Genomic DNA, 23,131 nt, shown 5'->3' with positions numbered 1-23,131 from the left:
TGTTTCTGAGGACAGAGGTGGAGAAAATGGAATACTTCTGCATACATGATTGGGATTCTTCCATCAACTGGAAATATTAGGGCTTAAGGAATATGAATTGGCACATTGATAAGATGCTTGCTCAGGACACACATTTACTTTCATTGTATGAAAAAGTGGCTTAAGTAAAGTCTGGTACATGGTATGACCAATGTGCATGAAGCCACATGAACTATCAACCTTAGACAATCTGGCCTGAGGTAAGTATACCCTACCTGTCATGGAGTTTAGCAGTGTCACAATAAGTTGTATTTTCTGGGTCAGCATCAAAGATGACTTTTCCTTATTGATCTTGAGTTACAAGGTGGCAAAGAGTTGTAGGATGTGATGAATGACATCTTACCTGTTGACATGAGCTCCCCCAAACAAGCCAGTCATTCAGGCAGGAACAAACTTTTATGTCTCCTTAAGTACGCTACCATTTTATCCAAACCTTCTGTGAAAACCTTTGGGGCTGTTGATAACCCAAATTGAAAGACTCTGAACTGGAAATGTGAGCTCCCCAGTAGGAATCTCAGGAGCTTGTGTGGGCTGAGTGGATCAAAGCATGGCAATATTGTGAAGGTACAGACTCTAGGAATGGATAGCCATTTTGAACTTGTCTCCGTGAATTAATCTGAGTTTCCTTGAGTTCAGAACTGGGCAGCATCCTATTTTTCAGTTCAAGGATAAAGGAACAGGAATAAAAACTTTCTCCCCTTTATTGAAGAGGCACTTCTATTGCTCCCAAAGTAGGACATCTCCTGATGTAATTCTCTTCTGAGAGGGATCACTGAAAAGGGATGGGAACTGTGGATGGAGGACTAGAAACATCTAAAATGCAACCTAATATCCAACCTCTGCAATTTCCAGGATCCAAGAGTATGAGGCAATATTGGTCCAAGCTTCCCAAAAAAGAAAATAAACTCTGTCCAAATGAGATAGGGAAAAGGTATGTAATTTTGGGAAGCTCTCAGCTAACCATCAAACAAACACTGCTGCCCCTAAGGAAGAATGCAGGTAATCTGTGTATTCTTTGTTTCTTTCTCAGTGGTTCTTACAGTCTTTAGTATAGAGTCTAAAAGGGGGGCAGAAGGTACCTGCCTCAAATAGGGCTGCTAAGCTTCTTTTCTTCAGGGTTGTGGGGTGTATAGACCCAAGAACCCAAGTGTAGCCTGGGAGTCCTTTGATGAGCACAACGCATCATTCACTTTCTGCTAAACAGATCATAACCCTTAAAAAGGAGGTTTCCTATAGCAGTCTGTATTTCTTTGAAAATCTGTGAGGATTGTATTCAAAATGCCTCCACCTCATTGTCATAGATGTTACCATCAATCTTGCCACAGTGTCTGAGGATAGTCCTGGTACCTTCTCTCTACCTTTTTTAGATTTCAGTGAAACAGATGCAGGAGTCTGCTATAAGCACCGTGCAGGTTATAAGAGTCCTTCACTGAGTGGCATAGACAGTCTGTCGGGCATTCAGGTGCACAGGATGTGTAACTGTTTATGGAATTTCTCTTGCACTTACTCAGCTGTAATGCCTAATGGCTCTGCCATCTGACAAAAGAAGGTCTTGAAAAGCCTTGTAGTTGTTGGGGTGATGGAGCAGATGGGACCATAGCTTTGTCAGGGGATGACAATGAAATGGCAGCAGGGGCAAGTTCAGCTTACTGATGATTTTTTCATCAGAAACTTGTGATAGTTGAGGATCAGCAAGTGACATCTGGGATTGCTAACGCTGTTGGACCTTCAGGGAGGGAGATAGGCCCTGGAGAGGGCAGAGGAAGGTTTTGTGGTGTGATGGAAGCCCCATAGTGCCCACAATGGCCATAAATGACAGCTATAAGCTAAACGAGTTGAGGGCCACAGGGAAGGTACCAGGTTCCCTCCTTATATCCCCTATATCTACTAGGGTAAATTTTGAGCCTTGGACTTCTTATTGGATGTAGAAGGGTCAGATAAGAGATCTTGGAGCATGTGAATGAACCCTCCGCAGTGTGGTCTGAAGTGGATAAGAAAGAACACTTTTCTTCCAATAGTGGAGCTGATTTGGCAGGCATCCCAGGTCCTGATCTAGGAAAATCTTTAGATGATCCAGAAGACCTACTCGGTACTGAGGAAATGTCAGTGGTGTGTACAGATAAGGGAATGTCCACAACCAAAGCTAACAACTGTGACTCAGGGAGGGCAGACAAAAGTAGATTCCCCCTTCTTCCCTTGCTTCCCCCCCCCCCCCGCCAAAATACAGTGAATCTCTGTCTCAAGACTGTTGGTACGGTGAGCAACAATTCTGAAAGTTAGGAAGTCGCTGGTACAGGAACAGTAAAGCCTTGATGTCAGTACTGGGCGTCCCAAAGGCAGTGTCGTGCAGTGTATATTAGAGACTGCTTTGAGGGTGCTCCTTATCTGGTACCAGTGTATGGAGTCTTTTTAGGTGACAGAGGATCCCAGCTTCAGCTTTGTACCAGGAAGGCCGAGGTGATTTATGCCTTTTCTTTTTGCCAGGTTCCTAACACCTGTATATATGCTCTTTAGAAGAGTGGTGCTGTATCCTACCAAATCAGTCATTGAAGAGGACTTGGTAATAATAGCAGAAGAAGAATGCTTCAGAAAAGGAGTTCTAAAGCTGGCCATAATGTCCACACTTATTGGGTACTTCTGGAGGAAGACTGCTCAGATCTGGGTAAATTTCGTTTACCTGGATCAGAGGCAGGTCTCATTGATTTGTCCAGCAGATAAAAGTTTTAGGTGAGTCTCTATTGCCTTTTTAGTGTGTTTAGAAAATGACTGACAAACATTCCATGTATCAGTAATATGCCCCCACTCAGGCATAACAGGCATCTTGTATGTCCATCATTGAGGGACATAGCCACCTCACAAGATGGACAATATTTGCACCACAGATATTTTTGCTCAACCATAAGGGCTGTAGTTTGGTACCAGGAATAAAAAGCCCTGCTACCTAGAACAGAAGCCCATTAAAACCTATCTATCCTAAATACCAAGGCCTATACTTAGAAGATAACTATTTACACAATTTTTTTTAAGCTTGCAAGAGAAACTATGAGCAGTGTCACTCTTCCTCACAGCCTTGGGTGGGTGGTAAGGAGGAACTCAGGGTCAGCTGGCCCCAACATGCTAATCTTGAGTGCACATGCATCAAGAGTGGATTTTATATTTAGATTTATATGAAACAAACACTAAGAACTTTTAGCTGGTGATTTTTAGAAGACTAAGTTGACAATTTTAAAGTTAATCAACTTTTTGATTTTCAATGTTTTGCTTAACTCCTTTAAATCAGCATGAAGTGATGATAAAATGTTGTATGACAATCATCTCTATACAACATCATTAAATGTTAGCTTACAATTCTCTTTTCTAAGTTGTCGTCATTTTTAAAAGGTAACTAGCTCATGACTATAAAATATATTGGAAATTGCTACCACAATTTGTTAACATAAATCTGGAAAAACCAACCAACCAACAGCTACATTCCACAAACTGTGTTTAAAACAGTAGGAGAGATTTTAAAAACCGTAGGCAGTTGGAGAGCGTTTATATTTAGGAACAGTTCATTAAGTGACATGAAGTTAAACAAAGTCCTTCTCAAGCTCTCACACAACGATTAGTTATAGCTCATGATGTGACTGTCAAGTGAACACTAAGAGCTTTCAAAGCAGGATACTGTAATATTGATTGTGAAGGTGTTATTGGGAGAAGGTACAGTATATAAATCCACCAAGATCCAAACAAGTTAGTTTAAGATTTACTCATCCTATAAAAGATACTTGTGTTTTAAAACAAAAACGACTTCTGTAAGTCAGTCTGAAAACAGGACTAGAGTCACTAGAGTTTATTATCACCACCAATACAGACAAGATTATTATTTCAAGTGCATAAATAAGCAGTGTGAGCAAACAGACTAACTCTAAATATTTCTTGTTTTCATTCAAGTATTTTAGTAAGAGACAGCTTAAGTATATGAATAACCAAAACGATTTTCAGAGATAATTTTAAGTTTCCTTAACAGGCATCAATGGATCTTAATAGAAATGTTCTCACCCCTCCATGTTTCAATCTTGTGCTCCTCCAATTCATAGATCTGAACCTACAATGAAAACATGAAAGTCTATAATGCTTAAAACATTGTCCAATCCCAAGCAAAAGAAAGTTAGGTTTTAACAATAACTTTCAGATCTGAATTATTTCCTTACTTTTTACTGCAGATTCACTACTGCATAAAGTCAAAGTTGGTCATAATTTTTGAAATATACTGGCCCAGTGAAGAGCAGAACTTACTGGCACTAACACACAGTAAACAAGAGCAACACTTCCCAGCACTAGGTTTAAAGACATATACCAAGTGATTATAGCATATTGTATCTTAGAAAAAAGTGCACAAGCCCCCCAGTTTTAAAAAAACTCCTTGCAGGTCACTTTTAAAGGAAGATTGATGAACAGTGTTTATCTGTATTAAGTCATTGAAAAGACCCAGTAATGAAGGATAAAAGTGCGAATGACAACCGTTGGGAATAGCCCATTTCCACCTTGATAGCATCCAAAGAAGTAGGTTGTAGCCCACGAAAGCTTATGCTCTAATAAATTTGTTAGTCTTTAAGGTGCCACAAGTACTCCTGTTCACCTTGATTGAATTGGCCTCGTTAGCACTGACCCCCCCTCACACACACACTTGGTAAGACAATTCCCATCTTTCCACGTGCTGTAATATATATACCTGCCTACTGTATTTTTCACTCCATGCAGTGGATGAAGTGGGTTTCAGCCCACAAAAGCTTATACCCAAATAAATTTGTTAGTCTCTAAGGTGCCACAAGGATTCCTCATTGTTTTTGCTGATACAGACTAACACGCCGACCCCTCTGAAAACTGAGATAAATGCCTTTTCCTCTTTGTGACAATACTGACCCAGCACTCTACTGAGCTAATGAACTATTGCCCCTGGAGTCGTCTTAATTGGGAGATGGGTGCTCAATGACTTAATTAGGCAGGAGGCTAACAAGCTAATGATAACAATGAACCCATGAACTGGGGAAAGTTAAAAGATAGCAAGGAAGTGCAAGGGGGAAGCTAACAGGAGCCTGGGGATACTGGATCTTTCCCTCTCCCTCGACAGAAAGTGGGCTAAGGGGCAAGTCTATATGCACTTATATATTGCTGCACAAGGCTGTACTGATGAACTGTTGGAGGGGACCTAATAAATAACACTGGTGCTTATAATCTTAGAAAGCGTCCAGACTGTGTGTGGTGGTGGTCCAAAAGACAGAGAAGGTAGCCTTGTTATACCCCTAAAGGAATAACTGGGGACATGGCTGAATTTTTATTCTGTAAGACTGTTGGACCAGAGAATTTCTGTATTAGAACCATAACGTGTATGTGTATCACAAGTCTGAGGCCAAGAGAGAGACAAGGGGTTAGATTAAATTCAATTGAATTCCCCACAGTTTAGGCCTCTCGCTTTTTCCATTTTTGTGTCCCTCCCTCTCTGTGAGAAACATGCAAGGCCAAACTGCTAATTGTGTTAACACATCCTAAGACAGAAAGTCTGTTCTCAAAAACAACTGTAATTGTTCTTCCAAACAGAACACAGCTTATAACTTGTTTGCTATGTATGTTAAAGTTTAAGTAGATTTGCAACATCCTGAGAGTTACTGGAAGTTAAGAAATAGTAAAGTAATAAGTGATAAATGTATGTTAAAATAGAGGATGTATGTGAATGGATGCTTGATTTAGATAAAGGATAAATTGATTTAGATAAAGAATGAATGGTCAGGGAAGTGCCAGCCTAAGAATTACAACTTCAGTCTCAATTGGCCGAAGAATAGGCAGACTACAGATAACCCCCCCGGAGGGCAGGCCGGAATCCACCCAAGTCCCCCCCCCCCCCCCCATGGAGGGCTGAAGACCCGAAAAACAAGATAACACTCAGACATCAGGGATGTGCCACCTGCTGATTGATAATCACCTCAAACAAACATCAGCAGGATGAAGCAATTCCCATAGACTTGTATAAGGACAAAATCCTATAAGAACAGACTCTAAAAACTGAAAATGTTGAGTCTGGTTTTGCAACCACCCTCCAGGAGCATCAGATGCGCATCTGACAAAGACTCAGCTCACCTTCGCGTGTAGGCTACCTGGCCAGTACTCTGCCACGAGCAACCTCTAAGCTGGTAACTATAACAACTCTGCAACACTCGTATGAATGAGTGTGTGTGTGAATAAGGAATAGTAATGAAATAATATTGAATTGCATATCCTGATTTCTCTCTCTCTCTATTTGTAATAAATGTGGCATTTTACCTTATCTACCTTATAAGATCCTGTTGGTATTATTTTATTAGTGTAACAAGACTTCATTTCCCCTTGTACAGGAGAAAGCATGAAGATAATGTTATGATTTTTCAACCACAGCTGGTGCTTTGTTCTCATTATTAAAACCTACTGAAGACCACATTTTTGCCCTCCCCAGCCTCTGTCACACTGCCCAATTTCTTGTTGCTCAAATGGCAGCCTCCTGCAGCTCTGGCTCCAGACATCATTATATGACCTCCCCAAGGTTGTTAGTGGCCTTCTGCAATTCACTGACAGTTTCCTGAATATACTTTTAGCAGCTTTGTCTGTGAACCAATTATTGCTAAGTCATGATTACCACCTTCAGAAAACCTAGACATGTCTAGACATGTTAGTTTGAGGCTCAATAACAGCTACGGCTCTGGCTCTACTCTGGGCCAAGGTGCCCTCACCCCTCTCATGAGTCATCTTCAGGTATTTCTGAGACTTTAGTATTTAGAGGCATTGGGCAAATTAGGATAGTTCATCTACTAAATTAAACCACTAAACTGCTAGGGGCCACCCTCATAAACATGATCATTCCTGCAATCGCCATCCCTTGAAATGTGCCAGAAGATGCTGACTAGTTGACACAGATTACCTAAAGGAACCATTTCTAGAAGCAATACAAAAGCAAGATATATATGTAAGTAAAACTAGGGTTACCATACGTCCGGATTTTCCCGGACATGTCCGGCTTTTGGGGGCTCAAATCCCCGTCCGGGGGGAAATCCCCAAAAGCCGGGCATGTCCGGGAAAATCGGGAGGCTCGGCCGGGGCCTCTTTGTCCGGGGCCGGGGGCATGGTGCTGGGCCGGGCTGGGCGCGGGGCCGGGGTCCGGGCCGGGGGCACAGTGCCGGTCCGGGGTCGGTGCGCCGGGCCCGCGGGGCTGGGAGCCGGGCCGGGGTCGGGGCGCCGGGCCCGCGGGGCCGGGTCGCCGGGCCCGCGGGGCTGGGAGCCGGGCCAGGGGCACGGTGCCGGTCCGGGCCCGCGGAGCCGGGTCGGGGAGCCGGGCCGGGCCGGGCCCGCGGGGCTGGGAGCCGGGGGGTGCACCGGACCCACGGGGCTGGGAGCCGGGGGGTGCGCCGGGCCCGCGGGGGGTGGTCGGTCGGGGCCGGCACCCCAGGGCCCGAGCCGACCCAGGCTGGGGCCAGCCTGGACCGCGCCTCCTCCCCCCTTACCTGCTTCAGGCTTCCCGCGAATTAAATGTTCGCGGGAAGCAGGGGAGGGGGTGGAGACTTTGGGAGGGGGCGGAGTTGGGGCGGGGCTGGGGGCGGGGCCAGGGCCGCGGGGAGTGTCCTCCATTTGGAGGCACAAAATATGGTAACCCTAGTAAAACAAACTGGTTTTCAGAGTACTTGCAAACAGCAAAACAGGTGAGATATTTCAGCTTGATTCAGTCTAGCTAAGCCATCAGAAATCTTGTTAAAGGCTGATGAGATGAAGTTACACCTGTTATTATGACCACATTTTGAAGAGAATATTCCTAAAGCATTAAAACCTGGCTCAGGATTCAGAATATAGTTTGACTTTTGTTGACAGTTGCAGCAGATGGTAGGAATGCTTTGAGAAATTATAGGAATGTTTGTGGCAATGCAAAAGTCTTGAACTTTCTACAAATCCCTTGGCAATGGTGTTTTGATGCCTTTATGCAAAATAGAAATGCATTTATTTGAGGTAAAAAGCTCCCCTAACTTTCCCCATAAATGGTTTAAAGAGGTTATCCAATAGTTGCACAGTGGCACATGTTGGGCTTCGGAGAAAATTCAAGTGGAATGTATGTAATTCACTTGTTGCATTAATTCAGCAGCAGAAGAGGTTTTTATTGCCCTTACAAATATACAAACCACAATGATTTTAAGATTGTGGAGCTTAATTCAAAGCAGTGAAGTAATTCCAGCTTCACAAAATTAAGAGAATTCAGAGTATTTTAATTTAAATTTACAGTTACACTGGATTTGCATTCAACTGCTACATAAAGAAAAATCATTAATTTAGAGGCAGATTCTGTAACCCTTACTTATCTTGAGTCATACCTTGCTACATAAGTAGTCCCATTGACTTCAATGGGTTAACTTGTGCAAGTGCAAACCAGTAAGAATAACGGTTGCACAATCTGGTCCTAAGTGGTGTTATTAATTTTAAAGACTGGTTTACAGTTGTTTAAGAAAAATACATTAAGATTTTATTTTTACTAGAACAGGAGCACCACAATAGTAAAATATACAGAGATTTTACAAATATTCCTACTCATTTTGTAGGAGACTCTGTACTAGCCATTTAGGACCAAATTCTGCCACCTTTACTCTGGTTGACTAGCCCCTTACTATGCAAGTAGCTCCATTTTAAGTCTAGTCTATGGGACTACTTGTGGAATAGGGTGCTACATAATTTAAGTAAGGGGAGCAGAATTTGGCTCTCAGATAATATACTCTATGCAAAGATAAACTGGTATTACCAAAAGCTGAGAATTAATATTACAATATGGAAACTACTACTTCTCAATGTACAGTCCCTCCAAATTGTTGTTCTACTGTAAGTCACCAAGAAAAATTCTAGTTGTTAGTTTTTTAAAATGGTGACAGTACCTTGTGTCAAACTCCTTGCAGCCAATACAGTAAATAAAATGCCTTGTGTTAACTGCAAAATGGAAGTGGGTTGACCAGTTTTGCAAAACATACTTCAATTGTGATTTTACCCAATTATTCCTTGTTATTTTGTAACAAGACAAAAATGTGGGAGGTTGTTTTTTTTTAAAGTAAGCTAATAATTAATTTGGACAATTGGGACCCAGCAGCAGCAAGAAAAAGTCAAGCACATGAGTGTATATGTAAACAAGATAGCTAATGGGAGTTTTAAAACATAGCTAGCTCCAGTCAAACTGAATGTCTGGAACCGATTGGTTCAAGTTACTTTGGCTGAGTTCTACCATAAACACAACAGACATCAGCACACATGTAACTCAGTTACCATGGTTACATGATAAATAATACACATAAAGCTGTATTAGTGAATTTTCATGTATCTATGTCTCTTTACCAGGCAAACAGAAGCTCTCAGTGTATACACTCCTTTTAGTGTATTCTTTGAGCTCTATGAAATAGCTATGAGCTAAAGAGCATCTTGTGTATTGGCTATACCTGTTCAGATCAATGTTCCATCTAGTCTACTATCCTGTCTTCCAACAATGGCCAGCGCCAGATATTTCAGAGGGAATGAACAGAACAGGGCAATTATCAAGTGATACCTGCCCTGTCATCGACTTCCAGAATCTGGCAGAGGTTTAGGGACATCCAGAGCATGGGGTTGTGTCCTGATTATCTTGCTAAATAGCCATTAATAGACATATTCTCCATAAACTTGCCTAATTTTTTTTTGAAGCCAGTTATACTTCTGGCCGTCACAACAGCCCTTGGCAATGAGTTCTACAGGTTGACTGTGACTTGTATGAAGAAGTACTTCCTTATGTTAGTTCAAAACCTGCTGCCTATTAATCTCATTAGGTGACCCCTGGTTCTTGTGTTATGTGAAGGGCTAAATAATACTTCCTTATTCACTTTCTCCACATCATACATGATTTTATAGACTTCCGCCATATTCCCCCTTAGTCATCTCTTTTCCAAGATGAACAGTCCCAATTTTTAAAACCACTCCTCATATGGAAGCTACTCCATACCCCTAATCTTTTTTGTTGCCTTTCTCCATACTTTTTCAATTCTAATATATTTTTGTGAGATGTGGCAACCAGAACTACACATAGTACTCAAGGTGTTGGCATACCATGAATGTATATAGTGGCATTGTAGTATTTACTGTCTTATTATTTATCCCTTTCCTAATGGTTCCTAACATTGTTAGCTTTTTTGATTGTCACTGCTCACCGAGCAGATGTTTTCAGAGAAATATCCATAATGATTTCAAGATCTCTTTCTTGAGTGGTAATGGCTAATTTAGACTCCATCATTTTGTATAGTTGGGACTATATTTTCCAATATGGATTACTTTGTATTTATCAACACTGAATTTCACCTGCCATTTTGTTGCCCAGTCACCCGGTGTTGTGAGATCCCTTTGTAACTCTTTCCAGTCAGCTTTGGACTTACCTAGCTTGAGTAATTTTTATCATCTGCAAACTTTGCCACCTCACTATTTATCCATTTTTCCAGATCATTTATGAATACATTGAACAGCACTGGTCCCAATACAAATCCTTGAGGGACCTTGCTATTTACATCTCTCCACTGTGAAAACATGCTTTATTCCTACCTTTTGGTTCCTATTTTTTAACCAGTTACTGATGGAGGAGATATCCTTCCCTCTTATCCCATGACTCCTACTTTGCTTAAGAGCCTTTGATGAAGACCTTGTCAAAGGCTTTCTGAAAGTCCAAGTACACTGTATCTACTGGATCACACTTAACCACATACTTGTTGATTCCCTCAAATAATTATAATAGATTGGTAAGGCATGATTTCCCTTTACAAAAGCAGTGTTGACTCTTCCCCAACATATCGTGTCCATCTATATGTCTGATAATTCTGTTCTTTACTATAGTTTCAACTGATTTACTTGGTACTGAAGTCAGACTTACTGGCCTGTAATTGCCAGGATCACCTCTGGCACCTTTAAAACAAAAAATCCTTGTTATATTAGTTATCTGCTAGTCAACTGGTACAGAGGCTGATTTAAGCAATAGGTTACATACCACAATTAGCAGTTTTTCAATTTCATGAGTTCCTTAAGAACTTTTGGGTGACTACCATCTGGTCCTAGTGACTTTTCTGTTCAGTTTATCAATTTAGTCCAAAACCTCCTCTACTGACACCTCAATCTGGGACAGTTCCTCAAATCTGTCACCTAAAAAGAATGGCTCAGGTTTGAGAATCACCTTCACATCTTCTGCAGTGAAGACTGATGCCAAGAATTCATTTAGCTTTTACACAACAGCACTGTCTTTCTTGAGTGCTGCTTTAGCACCTTGGTCATCCAGTAATGCCACTATTGTTTGGCAGGCTTCCTGCTTACGATAAACTTTAAAAAAATTTGCAGAGAGTTTGTGTGTCATTTGCTAATTGCTCTTCAAATTCTTTTTTGGCATGCCTAACTATACTTTTACACTTGATTTGCCAGAGTTTATGTTCCTTTCTATTTTCCTCAGTAGGATCTGACTTCCAATTTTTAGAAGATGTCTTTTGACATTTAACTGCCTTTTACGCTATTGTTTAGCTGTGGAGACTTTTTTTGGTCCTCTTCCTGCTTTTTTTATTTGGGGTATACATATAGTTTGAGCCTCTCTTATGGTACAGGTTGCAGGCCTTTCATTCTTGTGACTGTTCCTTTTAATTTCCATTTCTAGCCTCCTCATTTTTATGTACTTCCCCTTTCTGAAATTAAATGCTTACTGTGGTGGGTTTCTCTGGTACACTCCTCTACAAGGATGTTACTTTTATTTACATCATGGTTGCTATTATTGAGTGCTTCAGCTACATTCACCTCTTGGACCAGATCCTGTGTGCCACTTAGGACTAAATCAAGAATTGCCCCTCCCTTGGTGAGTTTCAGGACTAGCTGCTCCATGAAGCAGTCATAAATAGTGTCTAGAAATTTTCTCTCTGCATCCCATCCTGAGGTGACATGTTCCCAATCAATATGGGGACAACTGAAATCCCCCTTTCTTATTCAGGCTTCTGTTTTTGTAGTCTCTTTAATCACCCTGAGCATTTCACAATCACCGACACCATTCTGGTCAGGTGGTCGGTAGTATATTTCTACTGCTATACTCTTAATATTCAAGCATGGAATTTCTATCAATAGAGATTCTATGGTATTGTTTGATTCATTTAAGATTTTTACCTTATTTGACTCAATGCTTTCTTTCACATATAATGCAACTCCCCCACCAGTGCGACCTTTTAGGTCGTTCTTATATATTTTGTACCGTGGTATTACCAATCCCATTGATTATAATTGTTCTACCAAATTTCTGTGCCTATTACACCAATATCCTCATTTAATACCAGGCACTCAAATTCACCTATTTTAGTATTTAGACTTCTTGCATTTGTATATAAAGCACTTATAAAATTTGTCCATATTAGTTGTCTGCTTTCATGTGATGTAATGTAATGGGACTTTTTTTCATTTGACTGTTTCTCTTCAGTTCCTACCTATACTTTATCAACTTCTATCCTCTCCTCTTTACTAGACTAGGTAGATAGGAGAGGATTTATTAGAGGATATTCTAAGGGCTGTTTCTGTCTGATCCGTGTGCTCCTCTACATCTGTCTGCTTTCCCCCAGCCCTTAGTTTAAAGACTCCTCTAAGTCCTTTTTAATTTTACATGCTTTACATGCCAGCAATCTAGTTCCATTTTGGTTTAGGCGGAGTCCATCCTTCCTGTGTAAGCTCCTCCTTTCCAAAAATTTCCCCCAGTTCCTAATAAACCTAAATCCCTGCTGCAAATACCATTGTGTCATCCACACATTGAGACCCTGCAGTTCTGCCTGTCTAAATGGCCCTAGGCATGGAACCACAAGTATTTCAGAGAATGCTGCCAGGAAGGTCCTGGACTTCAATCTCTTACCTAGCAACCTAAAATTGGCCTCCAGGACCTCTCTCCTACCTTTCCCTATGGCATTGATACCTATGTATATCATGATCATTGGCTCCTCTCCAGCACTGCACGCCAGTTTGTCTAGATATCTCAAGAGGTCTGCGACCTTTGCATCTGGCAGGCAATTTACCATGTACTTCTTCCAGTCACCATAAACTCAACTATCTCTAATAACTGAATCCTCCATTACTATTACCTATTTCTTCCTAATAACAGGGGTCCTTGCACCTTGAGAGGTACCCTTAGTGTGAGAGGATACTATGACATCATCCGGAAGAAGGGTCCCAACTATGGGAGCATTTCCCTCCGCTCCAGCTTGATGTTCTCCTCCTCAACAGCTCAGAGGCTATCAGACTGAAGGTGGGACCACTGTACTGTGTTTCAGAAAGTCTCGTCTATGTACATTTGTCTCCCTTCGCTCTTCTAGCTCAGCTCCTCTGGTCTCAGGAGCCTGTACTTGGTCTCTGAGGGCTGCAAGCTGCTTGCAACAAATGACTTCACCATTTATTTATTTATTTATTTATTTAAAGTGTAGGACAAGTTTTTCAAGTAATTTAATTTAAAACAAAACAAAACAAGTTTTTGCTTTTTTCATAGATTCTAGGACTGGAAGGGACCTTGAGAGGTCATCGAGTCCAGTCCCCTGCCCGCATGGCAGGACCAAATACAGTCTAGACCATCCCTGATAGACATTTATCTAACCTACTCTTAAATATCTCCAGAGATGGAGATTCCACAACCTCCCTAGGCAATTTATTCCAGTGTTTAACCACCCTGACAGTTAGGAACTTTTTCCTAATGTCCAACCTAGACCTCCCTTGCTGCAGTTTAAACCCATTGTTTCTGGTTCTATCCTTAGAGGCTAAGGTGAACAAGTTTTCTCCCTCCTCCTTATGACACCCTTTTAAATACCTGAAAACTGCTATCATGTCCCCTCTCAGTCTTCTCTTTTCCAAACTAAACAAACCCAATTCTTTCAGCCTTCCTTCATAGGTCATGTTCTCAAGACCTTTAATCATTCTTGTTGCTCTTCTCTGGACCCTTTCCAATTTCTCCACATCTTTTTTAAAATGCGGTGCCCAGAACTGGACACAATACTCCAGCTCAGGCTTAACCAGAGCAGAGTAGAGTGGAAGAATGACTTCTCGTGTCTTGCTCACAACACACCTGTTAATACATCCCAGAATCATGTTTGCTTTTTTTGCAACAGCATCACACTTTTGACTCATATTTAGCTTGTGGTCCACTATAACCCCTAGATCCCTTTCCGCCGTACTCCTTCCTAGACAGTCTCTTCCCATTCTGTATGTGTGAAACTGATTTTTTCTTCCTAAGTGGAGCACTTTGCATTTGTCTTTGTTAAACTTCATCCGGTTTACCTCGGACCATTTCTCCAATTTGTCCAGATCATTTTGAATTATGACCCTGTCCTCCAAAGCAGTTGCAATCCCTCCCAGTTTGGTATCATCCGCAAACTTAATAAGCGTACTTTCTATGCCAATATCTAAGTCGTTGATGAAGATATTGAACAGAGCTGGTCCCAAAACAGACCCCTGCGGTACCCCACTCATTATGCCTTTCCAGCAGGATTGGGTACCATTAATAACAACTCTCTGAGTACGGTTATCCAGCCACTTATGCACCCACCTTATAGTAGCCCCATCTAAATTGTATTTGCCTAGTTTATCGATAAGAATATCATGCGAGACCGTATCAAATGCCTTACTAAAGTCTAGGTATACCACATCCACAGCTTCACCCTTATCCGCAAGACTCGTTACCCTATCAAAGAAAGCTATCAGATTGGTTTGACATGATTTGTTCTTCACAAATCCATGCTGGCTGTTCCCTATCACCTTACCACCTTCCAAGTGTTTGCAGATGATTTCCTTAATTACTTGCTCCATTTTAGTTGATTCCCCCTGTAAAAAAAGTCCCCTTAGGTTTTCCTTCCAGATGGTGGGAGACGCTGGCCATGCCCAGTTATCTATAGTGGGTGGCTTATGTATAGGTCTCAGTTTTTAATCCTTGCACGAGGGGATCCCACTTTTGCAGGGCTTCTTATGTCTCTGCTGATGGGGGATCAAAAGGAAAATAAATGTTTCAATGCACCCAAGATTAACTTCTTCCCAGAGCCAACTCACGGAGGAAAAGGCCAGCAATACTTATTTACTTCAGGGCTATTTGAGTAGCGGTTTTCTAGTAGTTCTTCTGGCTGGGTAGCTGAATTGGGCTCACTCTGTCAGGCTTACCCAGGCAGTTCACTGCACTCCCCATAGGGTTGGGGGAGGAGATCTCCTAGATGGGAATTCCACCTATGGCTTCAGGAGTTGCTACAGCTGTTTCCTGCTCAGGGTGACCTCTCCCCCTAGCTAATTGCAGTTTCCTCCTCTTTAAAGCCCTCCTCCTTCATGACATGACTGTCAGAGCTGGAGAGGCAGGGCTAGCCCTGAACACAGAGCCTCTCAGGCACCTTTCTCATCAGTGTGCGATCTATAGAACTCATCACTCCCACCAATCTCCCTTTTTTTTGTCCACCTGAATAATGTTGTATGTGATTCAACATGTGCAAATTTCTTATTTTGAATCAAATGTACAATAAAACTCTAAACAACTATGGTCAAATATTTTTTCTAAGTACTTTTCACACTAAATCACTTTTACGTAGAATCACTATTTTACACTGAGGTTTAATTAGACCTTTTACGCCAAAAGAAAAGAAAAAAAAAAAGATGTCTTAGTAGTAGTAGGATTATAATAGTGCCTAAAGTTCAAAACCAACCAAGATTCTGTATCTAGATCCAGCCAAGATGATGGCCCCCCTGTGGCAGGCACCATACACACATAACACAAGATAGTCCAGGCCTCGAAGAGTATAACTAGAAAAGGCAAATGGGAAAGAAATGTTACCCACCTTTACAGATGGGAAACAGAGGCAGAGAGGGGCTAAGCAATTTGCCCAAGATCACAGCAAGTCTGTGGCAGAGCTGGAAATTTAACCAGAGTCCCAGTCCAGTGCTTTGACCACAAAGCCATCCTTTTCTCTCAAAAGCACAATAAAGCATTTCTATAGCAAGTTAAGCTCCTAAAGGCTGTACAAATTTTAATAAATTTTCAATGCTTTTGATTTGCATTTATGCATGCTATGGTTGTTAATAATACAATTAAAGCCTGATATGGTACTTACCATTGGAGACTTATAGTATCTATGCAGTATATTAATGAAATCTGTAATTGTTAACATTCCTGTAACAAGTGGAAAAAATATAACAGCATTTAGAAAAGGCATCTTAAAATTATCTTAAGTATGTTTTTATGTTTTTTAAAATATTTACTTCTAAGCTGGTGTAGTTCACATTGTGGAGTAATTGAACACAACACTTTGAGTTTTATAAACAGCCAATCATTTGAAAAGCGTGCATACTAAATTCTCCAAGTTAGCGCTGACACAATAGACTATAACAGAAAGAATAGACTCTGTATTGGTAGATGTTGGAACCAAACCCCTGGATCCAGATATTGCAGCTGGCCCTTTTCTCTAACAGTTTTAGGTCAAACAAAACCCTGAACTAGGATTGCCTCCCACCCCCCTGTGGTTTTTTGGGGGGGAGGAGAAGATAAAAGGTTTCAAAATCCAGTTATGCAGTTTGGGACTCAGGTCCACCACTAGTCTCTTTTGTGAGTCCAACATTCACTTAAAGAAAATACAAGCAGTAGGCAGATTCATAGATATTAAGACCAGAAGAGATTATGGTCAGCCAGTCTGACTTCCTGTATAACACAGGCCAAACAACATCACTCAATAATTGCTGCAGCAAGATCACAACTTCTGTTTGAACTATAGCATATTTTCTGGAAAGATATCCAGTTAGAATTTAAAAGGCTAAGTGACAGTCCATCATATCCTTAGGTATATAGAATAATGCAATTTCCATCAGTAATTCCAAGTTATCAAAAACAATGTTTTTTTATTTTACTGAAGTCCTACAAACTGAGCAAATATCATTCCACCTGACTGATTACTACTCCTACAGCTGAACTTCTGAAAGGCATATGAACAAGCGTTCAGGGGGAAAATGTCAATTTCTAGAAGTCAACTTTAATTGACCAGAAATCTGAGATGAGCCGAAATCAAAATTCAGCATTGATCAAGGCACACAGTCCTTCATAAAATTACTAGTGCTTCCCATGGCTTTGAAATATTAAGTTCTTTATAAAGTATCTTTATAATCTATTTCCAAAAACCTCTCAATCTACACGTCAGGTTACACAGAAAGTATTTATAACTGTCACTATGATACTGTTTTTCAAACGTGATATTGACATAATGCTATATTCCAAAATTAGAGAAGTGTTAAAGAAAGCGGCTATGGCTTCTAAATAGCAATATAAGGAGCCAAATGAATTTCTCGCCCTCTCAGGATGAACCTAAGTTATAGCATTCCACAGTAGTTCTGTGTTTAATGCTTTTTTGCTCTGCAATCCATACAGAACACAGTTTGAGATATACATGTATTCTGAACAGCTTACTAGGATATTAAAATAAGACAGTGAAGTAAATTAATTTAAAGGGAAAAAATTGGATTGTGTCTTTTTATGGGGGTAAAGAGACCTTTTAGGCATTCTTTATTCACCACAAAGCAACACAAGAACATAAATCCAATTTGTTTCTTTACATGTTACCTGTAATACACAAATTTGGGAGTTTTACTTTATCTATAGTAGACTCTGAAGCAAATAAGTAGTTGGGCTTAACGCTACATTTTTTTCCTATGTACATCAAAGCCTTGAGGAGATCACCACCATGTTACTGTGCAGTCACGCATGCATATTGGAAAGTGATGACAGTGAAGAAGTTAAGTAGAGAAGTAGGTAAGGTGGTAGACTTTATGGCTGGCCCAGCTGTATGTATAGTAAACAATGCTTCCAATTTGAAGAACATTTTCATTGGGCTAGTCAGCCTTTATGTATATTAGTTAAGACTGGAAAAGAGAATCTTAAAACGTTGGTGAAACACTACTCCTTCAGAATGGACAACTAGCATTACCCAGGCTACATCTCTTGAGATGATTTACAATAACTGACAAGTAAGATTTTTAAAGGCTATTTTTTGCTGAGAATATTTATATATTTAAATTGTAAATGAAAGGGATTTGAAAGGTGCCCTGAAAACCAGCTAGATTTTTAGGCTGGCATTTTCAGAAGAGTCTAAGGGAATTAGGTGTCCAGTTCCCACTGAAATCCATTGGCAGTTGGGTTCCTAACTCCCTTAGGTGCCTCTGAAAGTCCCTGCCTCAGTATTCTGCCTTTGAGGTCTCATGCTACACCCTCCAATTCCCAACCGCTGGAATGGTAAACATAAGATAAAGCAACCAACCAGTTGGGGCCCCACATCGCACTGGTCAGGCTTACCTAATATTTCCAAACCCAAGTGCTCTAAAAAGTCATGAGTCAGGCCCATCAAAATCATGAAATTTCAAAAAGTGTGTGTCCTGTTTTTTTGAGCCCTTGTGGTTCATGTCTTCAAGTTCTTGTCTGCAACCCATGAGATCTGGAACGTTACTTTTATTTTTAAATAAAAGTGGAGATTCTCATGTGGCTACCTGAGTTCAGCAGCTGAAGCTCTAAGAAGAAAAAAAATCACCACGTTTTGAGAGACTCACGAAAAAGTCACAGGAATTAGCAACACTTCAACCTGCTGGAGGAGTAAGAAAACTCACCACCAGATGCATTTCCAGGATATCCAACACAACACAGCCAGCATTGGCTCCTTTCTCTACCACAACCCCGCAACCCCACATTAACTCCCCGCTGAAAAACACCAGCTCTCCTTACCTACAAAACTCTGTTTTTTACTCTCCCACAGTGGAGCTGCTCGAACACCATTTGCCACCAAGGCAAAGAAAGCCTTCTTTACCTGCCAGAAGAAAAAGCAACCAAACAAAACCTTATTGACATTACGCCATCATATTAGAAGAAACCAACAAGATAGTATATGTAGAATCACTGGTAAGAATGCAGTTAATCAGTGGATAGATTTCAGAGTAGCAGCCGTGTTAGTCTGTATCCACAAAAAGAACAGGAGTACTTGCGGCACCTTAGAGACTAACATTTATTAGAGCATATGCTTTCGTGGGCTACAGCCCTCTTCTTCGGATGCATATAGAGTGGAACATATATTGAGGAGATATATATACACACATACAGAGAGCATGAACAGATGGGAGTTGTCTTACCAATTCTGAGAGGCCAATTAAGTAAGAGAAAAAAACTCTTTAAGTGATAATCAAGCTAGCCCAGTACAGTTCGATAAGAAGTGTGAGAATACTTACAAGGGGAGATAGATTCTATGTTTGTAATGGCTCAGCCATTCCCAGTCCTTATTCAATCCTGAGTTGACTGTATCTAGTTTGCATATCAATTCCAGCTCAGCAGTCTCTCGTTGGAGTCTGTTTTTGAAGTACTCTCACACTTCTTACCAAACTGTCTGTACTGGGCTATCATGATTATCACTTCAAAAGTTTTTTCTCTCTTACTTAATTGGCCTCTCAGAATTGGTAAGACAACTCCTACCTGTTCATGCTCTCTCTCTGTGTGTGTGTGTGTGCATCCGAAGAAGTGGGCTGTAGCCCACGAAAGCGTATGCGCTAATAATTTTGTTAGTCTCTAAGGTGCCACAAGTACTCCTGTTCTTTAATCAGTGGATAGTTTGTGTTTAAAAATAAAATATGTTTTTTTAAATAGTTAAATGCTGACTAAAAACAAGAAAGATTTTTATATTATGCTGTTGTGTCTTTTACATGACAGTCTCTGATACACAAATAATAGGTGTGGCTGGAAAAGTATGTCCACACTTTACCTTAAATTTGCTTCTTTCATCAGTTTTATGTCATACACTTAAGGTGATACACAAACAGACTGGACTTTAAAAAAACAAAAACAAAAAAACCCATCTGTGATAATGTAAGAGAGGTCTCAGACTACCAGCTCAAGAATATAGTTTGACAGAGATTGTAATGTCTTTAGAAAGACTATATTGAGTCACCTGAAAAGTAGTTAGTTGAACTTTCTTAGTAGCAACATTTGCATGAGAAAAGGTAGAAACGGAACAGAAGTCTCATTTCCACTCCTGTTCCTGTCAATTTTTGAGCTCTTGAATGATTATACAAGTTTCTTAAAAAGAAAAAAAGAGAACTCAGCTTCATCTGATTAAGTTGTCCAACAAGTTAGTGAGTTTTGCTGCAAGATAATCATGGGGCACACATTCTCCCTCCTACTTAAAATAATTTTCTTATCTCAGTTTCAAAGTCACAGGTTATAAATGCTGTCTTTAAAATAAAAATAATCCTGTGAAATTTGTGGACATGGATTACATGGATCAGATGGTTGCATTTTTTAAAAAGTTATTGAATGTTAGACAAAATCCTTCATGAGTATTATCTGATAAAGACAACAGATGAGAAATTCCTCCCTCCTCAACAGAAGCATTCTTTGAGGGCAAGAAATGGTCACCCCTTCAGAGAAGAGCCAACAAAAATCAGAAGGACAGAGTTTGATGAGTATTAGAAGGGGTAAAAAAATAAGTCCTTGGGGAGAACACAGAGCAGAGAAATCAACTCACATACAGACACGTGAAACTGGAGAAAGGGAAAATTCTGTCTTATCTGTGAATTTTCATTCAAGGACACTCCATGTCAGAGTCCTCATAGTGGGGCATTCTCTGGAGGCAGACTAAATCTTTGTTCTGAGTCTGGGTTTAGGATCACCCCTCAGGAATAACTCTTCAGGACAGCTTCCAAAGCTGAAAAATACTAACTATATAAGAGAGCTATTTAACTCAAATAATTTTCAGCAGAGCCTTGACATGAAATTTTGGGGCTTCCTGGAGGAACACCATCCTTCCCCTTCAAATCACTTAACAAGTGAGCAATAGTCAGACAAAACAACCCTATGCAATCCCTACATGGGCCAAACTATCTGACATGGAGTCCTAGAATGAATGTTCATAGGTAAGGCAAAACTTTCACTTTCTCAATCCCCTCCATGCAGTGCAATGCAGAAAGCAATAAGCCATCCCCACCATCGCCAGGGAGGGACAATTCAACCATGTTCAGTAAAAACTTTGTTATCTGGCATGTTGGATAAATGGGGAGTGCAGGTAAGTCAAAAATTCCAGTTAACTAAGAGGGAGGGAGTTTGGGTGAGGGCTCTGGGCTGAGGCATGGGAGGGGATGCGGGCTCTGGGAGGGAGTTTGGATGCGGGAGGGGCTCAGGGCAGGGGGTTCAGGCATGAGAGGGGCTTTGTGGTGCCAGATCTGGGCGGGGCTCCCCTCAGGCGGCTCCCTGAAAGTGGCGACGTGTCCCTGCTGCTCCAAGGCGGAGGCGCGGCCAGGCAGCTCTGCATGCTGCCCCCGCCCGCAGGTGCCGCCCCTGCCCGGAGGCGCCGCGCCCGCAGCTACCATTGGCCACGGTTCCCGATTAATGGGAGCTGCAGAGCCAGTGCTCGGGACGGGGCAATGCCTGGAGCCCCTGTGGCTGTTCCTCAGCCTAGGAGCAGCAGGGACATGTCGCCTCTTCTGGGGAGCCACACGGAGCCAGGTAGGGAGCTTGCCGACCCCACGCCAACCGGACTTTTAATGGATATCAGAAATGCCGGTTTCTAGACCTTTCCGGCTGGTAAAGTGCCGGATAACACAACTTTTACTGTATTATTGAAATGGAAATTAAGGACTACTGAGGCCTCCTGTTCCTTAAGGCCCTTCTCTACCAAACCTGCATCACTGGGGTTGAGGATGCTGACTCTACAGTGTTTGAGACAGTGTGGATGAAAGGCCCTGTAATAGCATTGCAGACCACCTCAGCTTTAGAGAGGTCTCCTGCACTTTAGAGGATCTAGAGGGGAGACTCTCTCATAATAGATTTTAAGACTTTATGTTGCTCTTTTAAGAGATAATTTGAGCAATATCCTTCACCAGTACTGGGCCAAACCCCCTGTGAGGGGGCAAAAGTGATTTACCAGGAAGATTGAAAGGACCGTCTGCAGGCAAGTCTCCCTAAAGAAAATAGACAATTTATGACCTCCTGTGGGACCCCAGGGGCTGGAAGGGGAGAGGAGATAGGCCCATCATACAGGGAAGGGAATCTGACTCATTTCACCCAATGATGCTTCCTGATGCTGAGTTCAGGCTAAGGGGGTCAACTTCACTGAATGAGGAATGAGCCAGAGCCACCAGAGAAAAGTGACTCACTGGTGACTTCAAGAAGTCACAGGAGTTGGCACCTTTCATGGCAGTCAAAGCCTTGCAGGTAAAACAACTTGTGGAAAGGGGGAATGCTTTGTGGCCGTCTCAGTCATCTCAACATGGATCTTGCCTACGTGCTGGCCAGGAGTAGGAATTTCTTCCTGAGGGTTGCTTTGGGAGGTTGGAGAGATCTTACCTTTCCCTGAGTCTAAGGAGGCTTCAAACAAACAACCAACACTTTCCTGCTTTCTCTGCTCCAAAGAAGACCTGTAATCTGTCTTGTGTGCCACTTAGAGGCAGAAAATTCTGGCGAGTTCTTCTTGAGGGAGTGATCCTAAAGCTAGGCTCAGACCAAAGATCCAGTCTGCCCCAATTGCTATGAAGATGGGGAATGACCCTCTGTGAAGACTGTCTAACATGGAGGGGACTGAGTGATACATTTGTCTGCTGACCAGATAAAGTTCAAGCAGCAGGACTGCAAGCTGCTACATTGTTCAAACCTATGTTTATGTTCATACAATCAATGACTTCTGCAGAAATGATCATACAGGTGCCAATTTATGCCAATTATAGAGGTTTGTGATATTCCTACCAACATACCATGAACTGCAAACAGATAAGCTCATTTGAAACTCTGATCACCATCAAAAGTTACCAACAGATACCAGAGTTAGTTCTTATTACACTGCTCTCCAGCCAAAATGCTTCTGAAATAAATGTAGTCAAACTTTACTAATTCTGGGTCACTGAGAACGAAAATTATGCTTAAAATTGTTGATTGGCTCTAGTTTTCAAGATATGCTATTGGGTCAGTATATACGACCCTGGACTTGGGAATGGCGGAGGATAAGTGAATTATAAAGGGAAGGGATCTCAATTTAAACCAGAAATGACTAAAATACATCTT

At 41.4% G+C, this 23,131-nt stretch overlaps 1 protein-coding gene across 7 annotated transcripts in view; it reads right to left on the bottom strand.

The window, feature by feature from the left end:
• The window catches only part of PRKAG2 (protein kinase AMP-activated non-catalytic subunit gamma 2), a 398,056-nt gene that overhangs the window by 26,155 nt on the left and 348,770 nt on the right, over window positions 1-23,131 (bottom strand). For all 7 annotated transcript variants that reach the window (XM_054021185.1, XM_054021186.1, XM_054021187.1 and 4 more), the window contains 3 exons: window positions 18,818-18,899; window positions 16,170-16,228; window positions 4,081-4,126 (listed from right to left, as the gene is read on the bottom strand). In XM_054021185.1, coding sequence (XP_053877160.1) covers window positions 4,081-4,126; window positions 16,170-16,228; window positions 18,818-18,899 — 187 coding nt within the window. The remainder of the gene's footprint in view (window positions 1-4,080; window positions 4,127-16,169; window positions 16,229-18,817; window positions 18,900-23,131) is intronic.

The sequence above is a fragment of the Malaclemys terrapin genome, chromosome 2, assembly GCF_027887155.1.
Source record: "Malaclemys terrapin pileata isolate rMalTer1 chromosome 2, rMalTer1.hap1, whole genome shotgun sequence".
NCBI lineage: Eukaryota > Metazoa > Chordata > Testudines > Emydidae > Malaclemys > Malaclemys terrapin.
This window is presented reverse-complemented; position numbering and strand designations above follow the sequence as displayed.